This window comes from Stegodyphus dumicola, chromosome 6 (assembly GCF_044657685.1).
Source record: "Stegodyphus dumicola isolate Sdum_Otavi_A_Nest chromosome 6, ASM4465768v1".
NCBI lineage: Eukaryota > Metazoa > Arthropoda > Arachnida > Araneae > Eresidae > Stegodyphus > Stegodyphus dumicola.
In genome coordinates, this window is record NC_140773.1 from 196928588 (window position 1) to 196947305 (window position 18718).

Genomic DNA, 18718 nt, shown 5'->3' on the forward strand with positions numbered 1-18718 from the left:
TCATTATATGCCGAAAGAATTTTAGCCGTTATTTCAAAATTTCATTTAATTCGAAATTAGTATTAATATTACTATGTAATTTTAATGGCTCCTTTGAGTTAAATTACAAGTTACTGTAGGATGCAAGAAATGTACATCAACTTCAAATGAATTACAGAATTCAACTTATTACATTTTAATTAGCTTTTTAAGCCGCGTTTTCACTGAAATCCTTTTCAGATAATTACCAGATTTTCTCACTTGTTAAATCAAGCATGTCATACAACATTAGCCAATTAATACAAGAAAATTTTATTTTTGGATTTTAAGTTCGAAAATATACTAGCATTGTCAGCTTTTTTATAGTTCTATTTGATAACTTCTACCTTCCAAGAAAAGACAAATTATATATTAAATTATAAGGTTTATATCTTTTCTATTCGATTAATACATTTTATCTTTTCTATTTGATTCGATTAATCTATTTCTAATCTATTAATCAGTCGACAGCTGTATTTTGTCAATTCAGTCGATTCCTTACCTTATATCACTCGATCACTTCACATGTATGTATACCAAGAGCTAATTCCGTATCTTACATTAGATCAAATGATATATCGAAAAAAGCAATTTTAAACAATGGGGAAATAATTTCAGGTTGCAAACTTCAATTAAAAAAAACAAGAAATATCTAATAAGGTAATAAACGGTATATTTTATTGAGCAACAAAAGCAGAAATTGGAGAAAATAATTCAAATAACAATAACTCTGTTTACTTTTAGGTGGAAGTTATTTTAGATGGCAGGTTTATTACTACTTTTCACTACTTCATTGGAAAAGCTCTTCTTTTAAACAATGCTTTGAATTTGCCTTCACTTGAAAGACAGTATTGTGAGGTTGCATCGCAGTGGGTGCCGTATGGACAGCAGTGTATTTTGTCACTGCAGCACATAGCTGATGGATATGGACAGCAGCCATATTGACCAGAAGGTAAGAGGCAGCAAGTGTTACCATCTGGACAGTAGTACAGTCCACCTGGGCAATAAATGATTTCCACTTTATCTGCTTGCTGAACTTCAGCAGCTTTCGCTTTTAACATTGGACGTTGTTTCTCTTTCTTGGATAGGAGAGAAAGGAAATTGTTTGTTTTGTTGTCGCACTGCTTTTTATCGAGGTTACAAACTGTATTTGCAGGGCAGCAGTGCAACCCATCTGAGCAACAGACAGCATTAGGTTCAGGGCAGCAGCCGAATACACCAGGCATTGGGCCTGCACAGCATGTTTCGGCTATAAAAAAGAAAACGAAAAATTACATTTCTTACACACACACATATATATATGTAAGGTAAAAATTTGTGGATCCAAATTCTAACTTAAATTTGCAATAGATCCTTAATTCTTCATTCTAATTTGGATAGTTCCCCTCTCTATTCTCAAAACAGTAATTGTTCCAGATTAATCATATCATATTACTTTTACATAGCGCTGGTGATATAAAAGGTTTTGCGAATTAAAACCCAAACGGCTAATAATAATTTTGGAGTGCTGTTAATTAGCCAATCAAATGGTAGCGGAACCGAAACTAATCCTCTCTGAATTAAGATTTCGTCCTGACCACATCGCTCTTCGCTTCTGCTATTTGGCCTAATCAAATTGCTGCTGCGCTGCTTTCTTCTTATCGCATCAATTCAAAAATGTAAATGTACGATTAGTGTGCAAAGTTATAGTTAGCCGCAAATGTTTAAAATAAAAGGAATATTATTTAAATTTGTCGCTACTGCTTCTTTTGTTAAATCTGTTACGCTTGCAATTACTGCTTCATGTTTCAGTACCTCATGTTTTCGATATTCCCTAATCATCACATATTGGTACATGCATACGAGCTCGTCATGGAATGAATCCACACAGAAGCGAGGAAAGCTTGATGAAATTTATTTTCCGAAAACACTTCACTTTGCACACAAAAATACATTTACAGCTCTTCTCAGAATGACAGAGCATAATAAGTAGTTACCGCTTCAAACTCAAAAGAATCGAAAACAAAGCAATGTAAAGCGCCTTAAAAAGCAAAAGCTCGTACAGCGATCTCTGAGCTTCTGAGCTAAAAACTGAAAACTGAACTTGCAACTTGGAACTAGATGTTATGCTGGCATGCAGCTTTTATTAAATGACTCTTACCAGTTCCTTAGAGAGTCCACGAAGGGCATTGACGAAAGTGAGAGTTCCTTAACTGAATTTCTTAGGGAAGATCACAGAAATAAAATAGAAACCGAGGACACTTTATCGTCCATAAAGCAGAAAACATCAGCAAGAGCTCGAAGTGGGTGACACATGTAGCTTCATCTGCTGGTCGGAAAGGAGAAGATAATCATAGGGCAGGAGGGGGCCAGAATAATGCTAGGATCATCGGCTTGCGAATCAGAAACATGATAAACAACGAATCAGGAAGGTTGAAGTCACGTGAGTTGCGTCAGAAAGTCTTAAATGCATAGTATGAAAAAATTAATATCTCACTACAAATACGTCGGAAGATGTGGAAAAAAGGAGCAAACATGTGGAAATATTCTTTTAGTAATTAATTTGTCTAACCAGATGAGCTCACTTCTGTCCTAAATATAATTTTCTTCCTCCTGCCAAATAAATTTCCAGTAACTTCGATTTCTCAAAATTGTTGGAAGGCAAACACGGTTACAGTTACAAAGGGCTGGATACAGTTAGGGATAGGACCCAAACTTTAATTAATTTTATAAATTAATTGTCGCAAGCTATATTTAATTTACAAAGTCAATTATAGTTTAACAAAATTATTTTTAACTCTGATGAAATGGTAAAGATTTGATTTTATTAGGAGACAACAGTCAGTATTACTTTCGTTTAAAATAAACTACAAAATATTCACATGGCCAAACTTTTCTGCCGATCTACGTGTCGATAAAATATAAATCTTAAAAATTAAAAAAAAAATTCGCTATTTTTGATTTCCATATTTTACTCAAGTTGTGATAAATGTAACGAAGATTGCGTTGTGTATGAATTGAATAGTGCGGAATTCTGCCTCTTCGGCAGTTCCGCAATTAAAAAGAAAGATTGTGCTATCTATTACAAGAAGAAAGATTACTTGCTTTGCTTATCCTTGTCACGACAGTAATTGCTATCTTGACTGCTCCCTACTAATTTGGACTTTGATAAACACAAGGATCACGTTATGCAGGCATCAGTTAAATCCATATAGGCATACAGACATCAGTTAAAAAGTTACTTTTTACGCTATAAAGCTAATTTTGAGGTAAGGATTGCAATTCTGATGCTCAAAAGACGTATTGCTGTATTTATGAATTGAACAACACATCTCAACAGTTTAATGACGTGAAACTTTATGCTGAAGACATCATCTCATCATTGTAATTCAGCTCATTTTCTTACAAATAAATAAATGCGGCAATATTAAGTATGCGATAAATAAATAAAATTGAAAACATTAAGTTTTATTCTCTTCTAAGCACGAAATTTTTATAATAATCTAAATAATTTCAATCAGATAATCAAGTTGATCAAGATCAAGTTGCAATTTGTTTTGAGGGGGCACAGTATTTTACCATTCCCTTGAGTACAAATTCTATATGTTTCAGTATTTCGGTCCTTTGAAATAAAATATCATATATGAAAAACTGTAATAAATTACCCTCACTTGCGTAATAGTATATACTCATTTAGAGGTCTGTAATAGCATATATTCATCATTCATTATTCATTCATTCCATCATTTGCAGGAGTTCTACACTATTGAACAGATAATTTTAATTCACAGTCAATAGAAGTCAGCTCCTTCGCGACAGAAACGAAACCTTTTTCAATGAATTTCTTAACAGATTACGAAATTCTTTTATCGTAAAAATATATATAAAAGGAAGTGATGATGCTTCAGTAACACTCTTAAAACAAAAATAAGTATCGAAGTTCAGAGTTATGTTTGAGAAAGCATTTTCAGATGCTTCTACATTCAACAAAAGCTAAAACATTTTTACAATTACCTCCTATAATCATTGTGTAAATAAGATTAGATAACTGAAGGAGCATTTTTTCGGGGGGGGGGAGAAATACAGTTTAGTTCTGAGAGATCTGTAGTACTTAAATTAGTATCTCTTTCTGATAAAGTTAATAGGATGTTATGGCATTACATGTATTCCAGAATATATAAATTGCACGTTCTAAAAGAGAATACTTGAGAACAAAGGTTAGAAAATAAACTGAGGCAACTCATTAAACTGAGGCAACTCATTATAGTTCTAAATACCATAAGTACAAACATTAACGATCTCTCAATACAGTAACCTACCATTCTTCTTCCAAATTACTAAAAAGCGTTATATACCTACAGCAGATATATTTTTGATTCTCCACAGCAGGCATCAGCAACTTTCTTTTACTGCGGCAACTTGGTCGGCAACATTTTTGTCAAAATCAACCGAAATGTGTGTATTAAGACGTTTCGGGTCAGTGGTATTTTCATTTTAGAACAGTTTTTTTTTTATGAATAATAAGATACATTTTATTGAGAAAATAATTATAATACGCTTTAAGCATAAAAATTATTACTATTATAAAAACAAACATAAGGATCCTCTGATACTGATAACGTGACGTCAGTTTAGTCAAACCTACCTTATAGTTAGTCGTCGTAAGACGAATTCAAGCACCTGAATTTTCGATTATTAAGCTGCTCCTGTTCTTACTTAAAATAAATTTCATGTGAGAAAATATTTGCTCGCATTTAAATTGAACCGAATGCGAACAAAACTGCAAAGCCATTTTTTAGAATTATGGATTATGGATCAGTGTTTCCAAATTTACCAATTTCTCCTTGATATTATGTTACAGTTCCTTTTAAAATAAAAATGCATTAGCTGTTACTGCAACTTTATAATCAAACGAAAATGTTAACTGTTATTATTATTATTATTATTATTTGGGGGGGGGTATTCTTCAAATGCTCGTTTCATCTTGTTGCATTTTTCTTTCCTAACACCAGTTGTTACGTTATTTTCTTCCTTCACATTCGCACGGGGTTTGTGTGGATTTGGAGTGAATAACGACGACACTTGATGAAGTATCGAAACACGCTTTTAGTTAGCCAATATTAATCAGGACAGCACCAACAACACTTTTTACAGTCGTCGAAGATCTACTATAAACACGCTGGAACAATCAGTGACACAGCCTTCACACTGTCAGGCAATAACGGTGGAGACAGCTTCACTGCAATGCTCCCGACTCTGCTCTGTCGTTCTCGGAACTTCACGTACTCTCGAGACTCTCCACGCTACAACTCGCGATGCACTCGACAACACACGAGCACAGCTTCCGACTCTTCGGTTCAGTTGTTCCCGGAGCTCAACACGCTCTCTCGACGATGCACTAACCGCGATATACTACGAGACTCTTGTGGTGCACTCGACGACCCACTCGGCACTCGCTGCCCGGCTGTCAACTCGATCCACTCCGCAGGGATTGACTCGCTAGACGAGACACACACACTAACTGACTGCGGACCAGCAGGGTTTATATAGCTTTCGGCTTGTGTTCGAGCAGATTCTGGGCTAAACCGGTACGAACTCGTTCCAGAAGATTCTCCATCCGCCCATGGTATATCGCTAATTTTGTCGCCAAATGAGGCAACTCTGCCTTCCCTTGCCATTTTTATGGCAACCCTAAACTGCTTTGCGGGGAAGCGATCTCACAGCGCCTGTACATTTCGTAACAATATTTATGTTTTATAATTTACTTTTATATATTATAATTTATTTTCGGAACTCAAATGGATCACTCGGTGACCCGCAGGTTGTAAGTTGCTTTACAGTGACCACTCTAAAGCATGAGCAAACTCCTCCCTAAAGTATAGTAATGGATTTCTTGCAGTGGTTATTTTGTTTTAGCCAAAAGATCATAATCGCACGGACTTATATACGATCAGTATGGCGGGTGTTCTTGTGCCATCTTTGCAAGAGATCCGAGACAGGGCCCGCATTATGGCACCACGCACGATGATGAGATTCATCATCAGGAAGTGTCATCGCTTCTCCATATGATGTCTCTGGTGACGAACTCCAATAGCCTCCATAACAATGCGAGGGTACACCTCGCATTGCTATGGAGTGTTGTTTGTTTAATAATGCTAGTATTGTAACGGATCTTCTGCGTTAGTGCTTATAGGAGGTATGAGAATTCCCATTATACATAATCGATATAAATGCATGTGACTATAATTATTTTTTCAAAATGAAAAATCACTCCCGCGGATCTATTATAACATTACAGTAGCATTACAGTAGCTATAGAGGAGGAGATTATCTGCGATTTAAAGTGGTGGCTTATAGAGCATCAACAGAAGTGGACGTGCTAATGGTGAACGACGTCTTCCTGTCGTTTGACAGACGATACATGGTAGACAAATACTCTGAGAGATTGTAAATGTTTGTATTTATTGTAAGAAAGAACTTTCAGAATTATCGACGTGTTGCCACGACATTTTATAAAAATCTTGTATAATTAATATTTTTGATATACTTACAACTGCTGCATAAACCAGCCGGGCAATCGTCTGCGTAAACACTAAACACCACGGCACATAACACAGCAGCAAATAAGACCTTCATCTTGTCTATCTGAATAAAAGGAAGAAACTGAAAAATAAAGACTAATAGAATATAAACATTAAATTAGATTTTTAAGAAACAATGCAATGTACTTCATATTTTGATTAATGTACACAACTGCATCCCGTTACTGAAACTACGCATTATGCGAAACATGCACAAGTTTTTCATGAATACTCTTCACTGGAAACAAAGAGCTGTCAACTCTCGATTAACAGAGTTGAAGAGGAATCACGATAAAAAAGTTAAGTTTATTTAAAGGCGAAAGAATGCAAAAAAATACGATTACAACCCATCAACGCAGGGGGGGAGTTCACACTCAAAAAAAGTCAAAATGAATATAACAATAATGACAACAGATGGTTGTCATGCAATTTGAAGTGGTTTTTATCCTCAACAGCATAAATTTAATGCTACGTTAATTAAAAATTCAGTAAATATTCTTTCAAATGTAAATTCTAATAATGTCAGTTATAACTCAATTTATTTACTTTTAATGACGATTATTCTTCGTTTTGAATATTGATTTAATTTACTTAACCATATTAACTTATTTAATTTTCAGGTTAAACTGCAACTTGAAAACAAACGTAAATTTTTAATACCATTTTTCTGTTAATTTAAATATGAATTACTCTTCGTTTTGCTTTTCTAATTGCCTTCGGATTAACCATTGTATGGAAATAACAGGGAACATCATCTCTATCATTATACTGTTAATCAAATATCTTTGGTATCCTACGAAAATGGTTCTTTATCGCAAAAATCTGCTGTTATAGTCTTTTACAAGTCATAGTGACTTTGCCGTCGTTTACGATTCTAATGTGTGTCGTTATTTCCGCACAATGGAAGTTAGAGAACTTTAGCAAATTAGAGTACTTGACATTTTCCGCAGCAGTCGTTACCATGGCTATTAGGTACGGTTTAAGAGAAAAATGGCCTTGAAATGCCTGTTCTAAAAGAGCAGACTATAGAGAAGTTATACTTATTCGGTTTATCGCTCCTGAACTGATTTGAGCCTTCTTTTATTTAAATCAAGTCAGGTGCGAAACGTAGATGTAAATATAAATCCTGAAATTCTTTCCCAAATTAGGTAGTTACGGAGCTCGCAAATTCACTAAGACGCGCGTCGAAAAAGCCCGATTATTTGATGATAAATATTATTAGACTTCCGGAATTAGTAACCACGTCTAGGATTTTGTGCTTAAGTCGCCTTAGCAGTCTTCTCTATCGCCATTTACACTTCTGCAGCTAAAGAAGTAGGTTCTATAGTTACACTTTGAAAACTACTCCTGCCAAATATATGAATATTACGCTGATTCATGCTGCCTTAGCACCTCCAATAATTGTTACTCGGCATGTTATTTTAAATGAAACTACAGGTTGGATATTTGAATCTCACGAATCTTAAAAAAGAATTCTAGATTCAAAAACTAAAATTCCCACACATTTCTCGTCATTCGAATCATTTGCATCTTAGATACAAATCAAATGTTTTAACTCAAAAATTTGGAAAGATTAATTTACTTATCATTAAATAGCATCGGAAAGCTTAATTTTACTGAATATTCAAGCAAGAACGCGGTTATTGCAAGCTTAATCGACTTGGATCATTAATTTAACCTTATGCGAATCTAATTGTTACAGTCTTAATTTTCTATAAAGAATTTAAGAGTTCAATATTTAATATTTATTTGAGTCAAGTTTAAATCCTCAGTATTTGTTTTGATTGATAAACATTTGGAATGCAAAAAAATACTAAAATATATTTTGCCAAATTTTCTTGAGAAAATAAACCTCAACTTTGAAGAGTCATTGATTAAATTATGTATTTATTTTGTAAGTATCATTTCTGTCGTCTAAATAAGCAGAAATTTATTTAAAAATTGCATTTTAAAGTTATTCTTCGCTATGCACAGATTTCAAGTTTACTTTAATCAAATATTTTATAATTAAATAAGCTTTTTTCCTCTTTATCTAATTTTTATATGAAAGATTTGAGAGATTTGACATCAAATTCAAAAGACCGTATGAAATCTTTTAGGATCCATTAGGATTTGTCCCAGTTATACTAAATAAAATTGAATTTGAATTTTGGGCTAATTTTTATGGAATAATAAACAATATCAAATGTGCGGCTGATCATTACGAAACTCAAAACTGACAAATTTTAGTCATCAAATGGAACTCTATAATATAAAAAATATTAGGTCATGTTCCCGCTTAATGTAAAAAAGATTATTATGAGGAAAATAATGTTATGCTTTTTAACAGAAGTTAAAAGAAGAAAGTCAACACAAATTTACCACAAGAAAATTTATTGCTGTCTGAAATTTCGTTAAAAATTCAGTCCAGTTTTTTTTTTTTTTTTTTTTTCCAGTTTTCAAGTTTGAGCTCCCATTATTGGAGTTAACATATGCAGTAGGCATTATAATCTTATATAGGCTCAAACACTTAATTACTAGAATAAGCAATAAAAACAATGCTTTTGAAGGGTGAACTGAATTTTAACGAAACTGCAATCAGCAATAAATTTCACGTTTGTTCTTTGAACTTTCTCATTTGCCAATAATAATACTAGTTCAATTTTATAATTATCATCAGCGTGTGTGTGTGATTATAGCAAAGCCTCAAGGGCTATCTGCCTAAGGGGAGCGATGCCTTCGTGGAGGACTTTCTAAGGGAAACTGGCTCGTATACAACAATTATCATCAGCAAAATACAAGATGAGAGTAGATTGCATAAAATTAATAAATACCCTAAACACTCAATAAAAGCTGAAACTATATTATTTTTTTAATATATAAAATTAAACTATGCTAGACCATAATGCTATTGCCTCACTCTCAAAACAAATGGAGTTTCCTTCCAATGATAGAAAAATTAGAATTTTGTTATTATTACAATGCAGGTTAGATATTGATCATGAAAATCAATTGTTTCGTGGCTTGAAAAACGTTAAAATTTCATGAATTTAAAATTAAATTTCAAAATCTTACCAGATATAGGGTCTTACACGCGTATGCTAATGTGCCAACCTACGCCCCTCAAGCCATAACTTGGTCCGTACCATTATACCAGTAAAGAAGATGGAAGAATGAGCTTATGCAATGCTCAGTTAAAAGATGAGAATTGATTGGATATTTTTGATGTATATGACTGCATATATAAATGACCTGAAATATAACTAAAATATGATATTCCAAAGAAACAGCAGCATTCGAAATTAAATTAAAATTTCAGCGGTTCTACATTAATGGCAAAACGCAGCTCACTGCGCCACTCTGTCGGATAATTTCATATAAACACCGAAAATAATGCGGCATTGACTGCCCTCGTATGAGCATGAGAATCTTTTCACAGTTACAGGCCTGTTCACATCATACACTATTAAACTGATAAAAATTTAATTGCATTACTCTGGTCTTACCTCTAATTTAATTAGTTGATATTTTAGATAAAATTAACTGTTTCAAAACCTTATAAATATTGCCGTCCCTTCGAAAGTAATGCATGCAGTGTTTTCGGTAATTCAGTCGTCTCTCACCGACAGCGTTGCCCAGAATCACAACAGAAAGCGGCCAAATGACACCCGCAAGAAAGGGAAGTCTCTTCCCAATTTTAAAGAAAACACCCGATGACCAAGAGTCTTCTATCCTTCTTCCCCTACCAAAAACCTTTCGAGAAATTGCCCAACGCAACACTATTCTAAGCGTCCCCCCCCACACATGTTGCAAAGCTATTATAAATTTATGCAAGAATTTTTTTATGTTCCTCTCTGTATCTCAAAACTCTAAAAAATTAAAGAGATTCCGTGGTTTAAAATACATAAGTTTGTAAAGTTGCGCGCTTCCAACCTGCACGCAACAAAATGGTGACTGCTGAGAACTGGAAAGAGACCAAAGTCTTGAGAAGAGTTTAAATCCCTTTTTATTCAACTTTAGAAATTACAATGCGTGCTCTTGACGCTCACAAACTACGCCGACCCGGCGTAAAATAAAAATAAGAAACTAAGAAAAGAATAGTAACAAGTGACTAACTACGAGGCTCTCTAAACGGAACTAACCTCACCGCGTTCTAAAATACCGCTGATAATTCAGCAAACTCTGAATATTACGTTGAAAGATTAACAATTTGCCGAGGCAAGCACACAGGCCGAAACGCGTGGTTCTTCAATTTCTAACTAGCCACCTCCACACTCGTGAAGCAAGAAAGCACCCTTTCGAACTCGTTTCCTTTCTATTTAACTCAGAATACTTCCGCTGATAATTTGAATCCTTGCACGTTCTACTAAAATTTACATACTCTGGCATTGGCAATTCCAGGGGAAAGTAAGGCTTGACAGGAAAGATAGTTTAAACTTAAAATAAATGTTAGTTAAAATAAATATAAACCCTACAAGTTTATACTTTACGCGATGCATAAATCGAACCCACGAGGAAAAAAATTCATAAATATATGAAATGTACTTTTGTTTAAATCATTTTAAATGAAAAAAAAAAAAAAAAAAAAAAAAAAAAAAAAACTAAGTTATTTGGCGATATACTTCATATAATTCGTACTTGTGATCGTCCACTACATAAGAATAAGAGGATAAGAGGCCTCCATAAGAGGTTTTTCCCCAGCCAGTTTCTTAAATAAATTAGATCTTGCTTTTACTAGAACACAGAGCCGGTTTCTGCATTTTCCGACCCCTATAGGCGATCAGTATAGTTTGCGACTCGTATAAATCAAACATAAATAACTGAAACCGAAATATACTAGTTAAGTTGGCATCCTCTGAAAACCGGCACTCTATTCGGCGAGCTTCTTTCGAGGAGGTCCTGTTATATCACTTGCCCCCTAAAATTCCGAAAAGTTTCTGAAATATAACATAGGGATATGCACAAGCTTTTCGTTTCTCATTTTGTAATAAATTAAGTTTAAAATATTCTAAAATATTTTAGTTATTGTAACTAAAATTCTATTCGCAGCTTAATAAGATGGGATGCTGCAAATTTATGTTTATTTTATCATGACGTACGAATAAATAAACCTTTGAACTTACAAAGAGAAATGAAGCGACAAAAATTAGATTAACGAAACAATACGAAGAGAAGGATGTACGACACATAAGTAAAGTTTGAATTAAAAGAAAGCAACGTTTCTTATTTTTAAACTGACTGGGCACAAAATATTATCTAATTATAAATTATCTAATTAATTAGTTAAATCAATAGATTATCAACTACTATCTGATTATATAATTTATTAATTAATTAGTAAATTACCTAATTTTTTAATATTACTTCTCTTGTTAGATAACTATGGAATTATAATATTAGATAATTTACCATTATAAGCGGTCAATCATACGCAAATAAGTAATATTCCTGAGTCAATGACATATTTTGGTTTCTTTATTAATAAAATATTTACTCCGATCAAATTATTTTAAATATTCCTGTTTATAATGAATTAAATTTATAAGAAGGAAATTTAAAAAAGGAAATTGAAAATGAATTATTAAAGCGTCAGGAGTTTTAAATCAATTCAAACTTAAAATTTAGTAAAAACAAATCTTCAGTTCTTACCTTAATGGGTTTCTAACGGGAAAATAATTTTCTTTCCACTCGAAAACTAACCCTTTCTCTCAGTACTTGAATGTATATCTCTTTATTGATAATGAAGCCTTAGCGACAATCTACAATCGTATCCACTGTTTTCCAAAACCTATGACCATTTGTAACGCACATCCCTTGCTAACCCAGAAAGACGTAATACGCTTTCACTTTAACTGTTTAGTCTTCTATGATACTTTATGTTTAATTACTTATGCCACAATACATGAGGGTTATTGAACATTCCCATGAGAAAAGTATGGTAATGCGCTTCCGCGAACTTTGAATCAGAACTGAAGAGAAAGCAATTTTGATGAATCAGCACTCCGTTGCTTCCGGCTAATGAATAAAAATGTTTGAACTTAGAGAATGGAATTGTTTTACTTCCACTTTCAAATATGAAATACATTATATGTCGGTTTATCCAATATTAACTCTTATTTTTCCTTCCGTTTCTCTCCTTTTCCATAACCGTCAAAAAGAAACATCATAGCTTATTGTCCAGTTACTTAAATCCTAATCCGCACATTTTAGTTTCGGCTGTTTTAGCCCTCTTTAAAAGAAATTAAAATTTTTAATCTTACTATTTTTTAATGTTTTCTGTAAAATTAGCAACTATAGTCTATACTAAAAAAAAAAAGGTAGGGGGGGGGGAAAAGCTTCGGTGAAGAAGTCGTTAACGTATTTCTTAATGGTTAATAAAAAAATATTTATAAAAACTTTTTTATAAATTAAGTTATTACTTAAATACTATAAAATAATTAATGAGATAAAAGGGGAAAATAATTTATCATGTAATTTAATTGCGACTAGAAATTAAGGAATTTTCCTTTACAAAATCCGTCTAAAATTTGAAATCACGAATAATAAAAACATGAGAGCCTTTGATAAATTCATACTTTATGTTTATGTTTTTGTATTTTTAGATTATGTGTTTCTTAAACTTGCCTGTTAATTTTACTTGAATTGAGACGGAATACAGCTAGTTAATTACACTAGCTACTCTCGGCATAATGAAGTCAAGATAAATCTATAAAGATAATGGCTTATACTTTTGATAATGCGATTCTATTATTCGACTTCGTTATATAGGGTCCTGCGCTGTTATTATTCCTGCTATAAAACTGCAGATAATTTTACACATAAAATTATTTAAAAGTTTCTCTTGCTTCACTTTTTTTAATTTGGGCCAAAAAAATAAGTCACTTGGAGAAACTAAAATTTATGTCAACCCATTCCTTTATTTTCCTTTATTCCTTTCCTTCATTTAATTGTTCACGAGTGGGGGAAAAAAGGTACATCGTTCATTCTTTCAAATAATTTTAATAAATTTTTAATTTTAAATCAGTGAAGTACATTTGGCGTTATTATCACTTATGAAAAATATGCCAAATTTCAAAACGTGCAAATATATAAATTCCAGTATATTTTTGAAAATTTTAAATAAAAAACTCGAATTTTTTGCAGGTATGCCTAGAAATATATCTTTTTAAGGTGGTGGTATAATTTTATAAGTTATAATTTAAAGAATTTTTCTAAAAATTTAAAAAATTACTAAAAAATAAAAATTCTAAAACTAAATCAGAAAACATCTGCGAATTTTAACCTAAATTTCGAGCTACGAAAGAAGGAATCAAGTAAGTTTAATAGGAAAAAAAAAAGAGATACAATAAATACATATCAAAGTCAATGAACACTGAGGAGTTATATATCCTAAATCGCACTTTGAAGACGTGAAAATCGAAGTTAAATTTCGTCTATCGGCCCAGTAGAATGGGAGATATGTAACTGTCCTCTCCCCTATTTTTGTCCAAGGTGTACATTTTGAGCATACTTTAAATAACATTTTAAATATTTAAAATTCTACAAATTGCCAATCAGGTAGAAATTTAGGTATTTCTGTAAAAATTGAAATGAATTTTTCAAGGTATTATAAATCGAACTATTAATAAAAACTATTTCTTACCTAAATAAGGAAAAGCAAAACCTAAAACACAGCTAACACACCTTTACTGATAAAATTTTCGACGAGCACCTGTGTTATATATATTTGCCTGATATTGCAATGTCAGCAGTAATCTCTAATCATATCTGCATAGTTTAGAAAACGCATGATTTTTGGTTTTTGCCCTGTGTTATTTGTTGACTGATTTTAGTCATATGTCTGCTTTAGGATGATAACGAGAAAACACGTATAGGGAGAACGGAATTATCATTTTTCTTTTCATTGTCGTTTCGTGAAAGTATCTGACAATGTGACCATGAGACCATTAGAAGAAAAATTAGGTCAGAAATATCGATCAGTCTTTACACAGATTATACAGATTAGATATAACAGTGAAAATTTGTTATTTATAATCAATTATGGTATCAAATAGTCATACAAAATGTTTCGAATTCATGCCTTTTGCTAAATTTTATCTATGTAAAGTAAGCTAAATATTTACTTTCCATATTCCAAAGTCATGTAGTTTTTTACCACACAATATTTATTTACATACTAGCAGAAGTACCAAGATGCCAGTTAAGTTAGATCGAGAGTGATGTGTCTAGCAACAGACAGAACGATACCGCTGTAATACTTCTCTAATAACGATACAAAAAATACGATTCATAATCATGCATTTTTTAGTCTGATGCGATATGGAACCCACATAAGACATTTCGATAGAAAAATAAACTAATTTTCTCTCATTATACTAGCAACAATAAATAGCACGCAGTTTTTAACGATTTTCGTCTTTCTAATCAAATGGTCGTAAAAGCTCAAGTTCCATCGTATATTTCACCTATATTCAATTTTAGTCGATTAAATGGTGCAAAAAAAATTTATCATAATTGACCAGAAATAAATAACGCAAACTAAAAACAAACACTCAAACAAACATTATATAAATAGATTTTGAAAAACTTACAATTTTTTTATTAACAAACTCTACGATCGAAATAAAGCATTTTTATCTCCAACCCGCGAGACTGTTGCCACTCGGAAAAATGAGTGCGGAAATTAGTGTTTTAAATTAATATTTCGGCTGATTAAAGTCGTGCGAAGATGGGAATAGTCGAAATGGTTTCCTACGAATTTTCGGAAAAGGAATAATTTTTTGGGGAATAATGTATTTAATGCTCGGCAATGCTATTTTTATTTCGTTGTAAAACTTCGAATTTTTTATTAACAAACTCTACGATTTGAAAGCGAGCAGTGGCAACACTTCTCGAAATAAAGCAGATTTTTATCTCCAGCGTGCGAGATTGTTGCCATTTGAAAAATGAGAGCGAAAATTGGCGTTTTCATAGTTTTTAATTAATATCTTTGATATTAGCTAATTTTATTTGGAAAAAAAGTGGATGTCGACCTTTTCCAGGACCCAGAAAATAATTGTAGGACGTTTGGTGACGATCGCTATAGTAGTGACTGAGTTAATCGCGAACAAACACACAAACATTCATTACATATGCTCTTAGAATTTAAATGATGCAATAATAAATTAGTTCGCAGCAATAATAAATTTTATTTTTATTTTTATTTTTTATTTTTGCAATTAAAATTCCTTAATTAAATTTTAATTTTATATTACATTTATACGAATAGAGAATATTTGTTAAATTCTTCTTTATGTATACACTCTTTTGCAAAAAAAAAATCGAAGCACCACAAAGGACTTTTGCGATCGTGAAAAAATGGGGTATGCAAAAACACCTTGATCGAACATGCAAATGAACAGGAATTGCGATCATAACGCGCATTTCTAGTGCACATTTCGCAAAGCATAAAACCAGTAACAGAGACGGAAAATTTATCTTTTTTTGTTGCTGCTATTGCAATTCCGTAAAGAAGCAACTAAAGATGCCATTACGACGATATCGAAAACCTTACAGACAACTAAACGACTTCGAACGTGCTCGCATTGTAGGTTTGCGTGAAGTTGGGTGGTCATACTCAGCAATAGGCCGCCACCTGCAGCGTACAGACAGTGCTGTGCAAAGAAAGATATTGGCAGCAATGGTTGCTACAAGGAAATTGCCGACCAAATGAAGGCTCTGTTAGGCCAAGGAGCACAAATCCGAGGCAAGATAGGATGCTTGTTCGCCAGTCCCAAACCGCCCCAACGCTATCATTGTCGACTAGTCAACGCACTACAGCCACGTCTATACCTCCCGCGGTACCGTCCATCATCTCAAGGCGCTTGTCTGACGCGGGGTTACGCTTAAAGAGGCCTTTAAGACGTTTGCCTTTGACCCCACAACCTCGGCGGAATCGTCTGGAGTGGTGTTGCAGCCGATCCTCATGCTGCCATCAGACTGGTGTCGTATAGTGTTCAGCTATGAATCCTGCTTCACTCTTAAAGCAGATGACCACCGTGTTCGTGTCTGGGGAGGACGGGGCCAGCGGTCCTAATCAGTCTTTGTTTTACAAAGGCATACAGCCACAACTCCTGATGTGATGGTGTGGGGCGCTTTTTCTTATGACAGCAGGTCATCTTTAGTCATCCTCCGTACGTCTTTCAACGATATGTTGATACCATCCTGCGGCTGGCTGCATTACCCTTCATGGCACTTAATCCTGGGACCATTTTCCAACAAGATAATGCCAGGCCACATACCGCTCGCATATCTCTGGACTGTCTCCGTGCGGTTGATACTCCTCCTTGGCCATCAAGGTCACCAGACCTTTCACCAATCGAGTATATCTGGGACATGATAGGCCGCCTGATTCGGGCACCCCAAAATATCGCAGATCTGGAGCGACAACTGGTGAATGCCTGGCAGAATGTGTCGCAGGATGACATTAGGAACCTCTACTACTCCTTGCCTCGAAGAATTCAAGCATGCATTGCCGCCAGGGGTGGTTCGACCAACTACTAATTTGAATACTCAATGGGTGATTGTAAGCCATGAACAGGTACTATGACCTTGATTTTTTAATCACTTTATTAGCTATACACATATTCAATTTCATCAAAAACAACCACTTCCTTCATGGTGCTTCGATTTATTCGCAAAAGTGTGTATATAAATTAAGCAGGTTCTTTGCGCAAAAAAAAAGGGGAGGAGGACAGTTCTATATCTCCGGTTCTACTGGGCCGATTGACGAAAGTCAAACTGCGTTTTGCATTGTTCGCAAGCGCGATTTAGGATATGTATTAAATTTATATATAGCATTTTTCTAATATAGGTATTTTGACACAAAAGCGGATTTTTTCCAAGACGATATGCCAGTTTTTTCCATATTTCGATTCTAAGACTCACGTTATGCCAAACTGCCAAGTTTTGTAGAAATCGCACGAGTAGTTTTTAAAAAATTAGCTCACAAAATTTTAGCTCCTCAATGTTAATTCCATTTGGTATGTATTTATTAATCTCTCTTTTTTTATTACTTGATTCCCATTTTCACAGTTCGAAATTTAGGCTCATTCCAAATAAAATTCATCCACATTTTATGATTTATTTTTAAAATTTATATTTTTAAATAATTTTTATAAATTTTTGGAAAAACATTTTGAATTATAAAATTAAAAGCATTATAAAATTTTTACCATTATCCTAAAGCAGATGTATTTCTAAGTACACCTGCAGAAAATGAAAGCTTTTTATTCAACATTTTCGAAGGTTTACGTGAATTTATACAGTGGCTCCCAAAAGTGTTCGTACACTTATGATTTTCATTGAAATATTGCTCTATCCATTAATTAAAAGTAAACTCTCTGAATGAGATTTTAATAATAAGATCTATAATATATTCGTAACAAAATTACATGAAATATTTTTAAAATATAGCAAAGCTTTATTTTTAAGAAATTAATAATAAAAAAATGACAAACATTTTATCTCACAAAAGTCTTCGTACACTTAAAAAAACTGACATATTAGTAAATATTTACATTTTTCTTTAACTTAATATTAGTAGGATATCCTTTAGCATCCACGACAGCTTTTAAACATCTGGGAGTAGATTTTACTTTTTTTTTTTTTTTTTTTTTAATTTCTGTATTAACGTTTATCCATTCTTCCATCATGGTTGTTTTGAGTTCGCTTTTCGTTTTGATGTCGTGTTTTCGTACTCTAACCTCCAGCTCTTTCCAAATATGTTCTATGGGGTTTAAATCTGGCGACCGAGGTGATGTTTTGAAAACCTGTGGACAATTATAGAGACACTACAGGCGAACGTTGAGAGCCGTATACTTAGGATCGTTATCATGATTAAAAATAAAGTTGTTCCCAATCCCCAAATTTTCGGCTGATAATTTTAAATTGTCTCTTAAAATATTTAATTAAAGAGAATGATTCATTATGCCATCAATAAATACCAAATTACCTAGTCCGATGCTGTCATGTCCCCCCCCCCACACACACACAAGAACACCTCCACCGCCATGCTTAACTGTTCCAACTAAGTTCTTAGAATGGAGTTCCTTATTTTTTCTTCTCCATATAGTTATTCGACCATCGGAACCAAAAATGTTAAATTTGCTTTCGTCAACAAA

The 18718-nt window shown here is 33.4% G+C and overlaps 1 protein-coding gene across 2 annotated transcripts; it reads right to left on the reverse strand.

Moving 5' to 3' along the window:
* Window positions 1–674: 674 nt before the first annotated feature.
* On the reverse strand, window positions 675–14262 carry LOC118198314 (progranulin). 2 transcript variants are annotated; one of them, XM_035369960.2, is made up of 3 exons: window positions 14200–14262; window positions 6549–6642; window positions 675–1267 (listed from the first exon to the last, which is right to left on the reverse strand). In XM_035369960.2, the coding sequence occupies exons 2-3, from the start codon at window positions 6631–6633 to the stop codon at window positions 804–806; spliced, it is 549 nt and encodes a 182-aa protein (XP_035225851.1). In that variant the 5' UTR covers window positions 6634–6642; window positions 14200–14262; the 3' UTR covers window positions 675–803. The 2 variants fall into 2 exon arrangements, with proteins under 2 accessions (XP_035225851.1, XP_035225852.1); XM_035369961.2 differs by having other exon boundaries at window positions 6549–6660; window positions 14200–14219.
* Between the last annotated feature and the right edge of the window lie 4456 nt (window positions 14263–18718).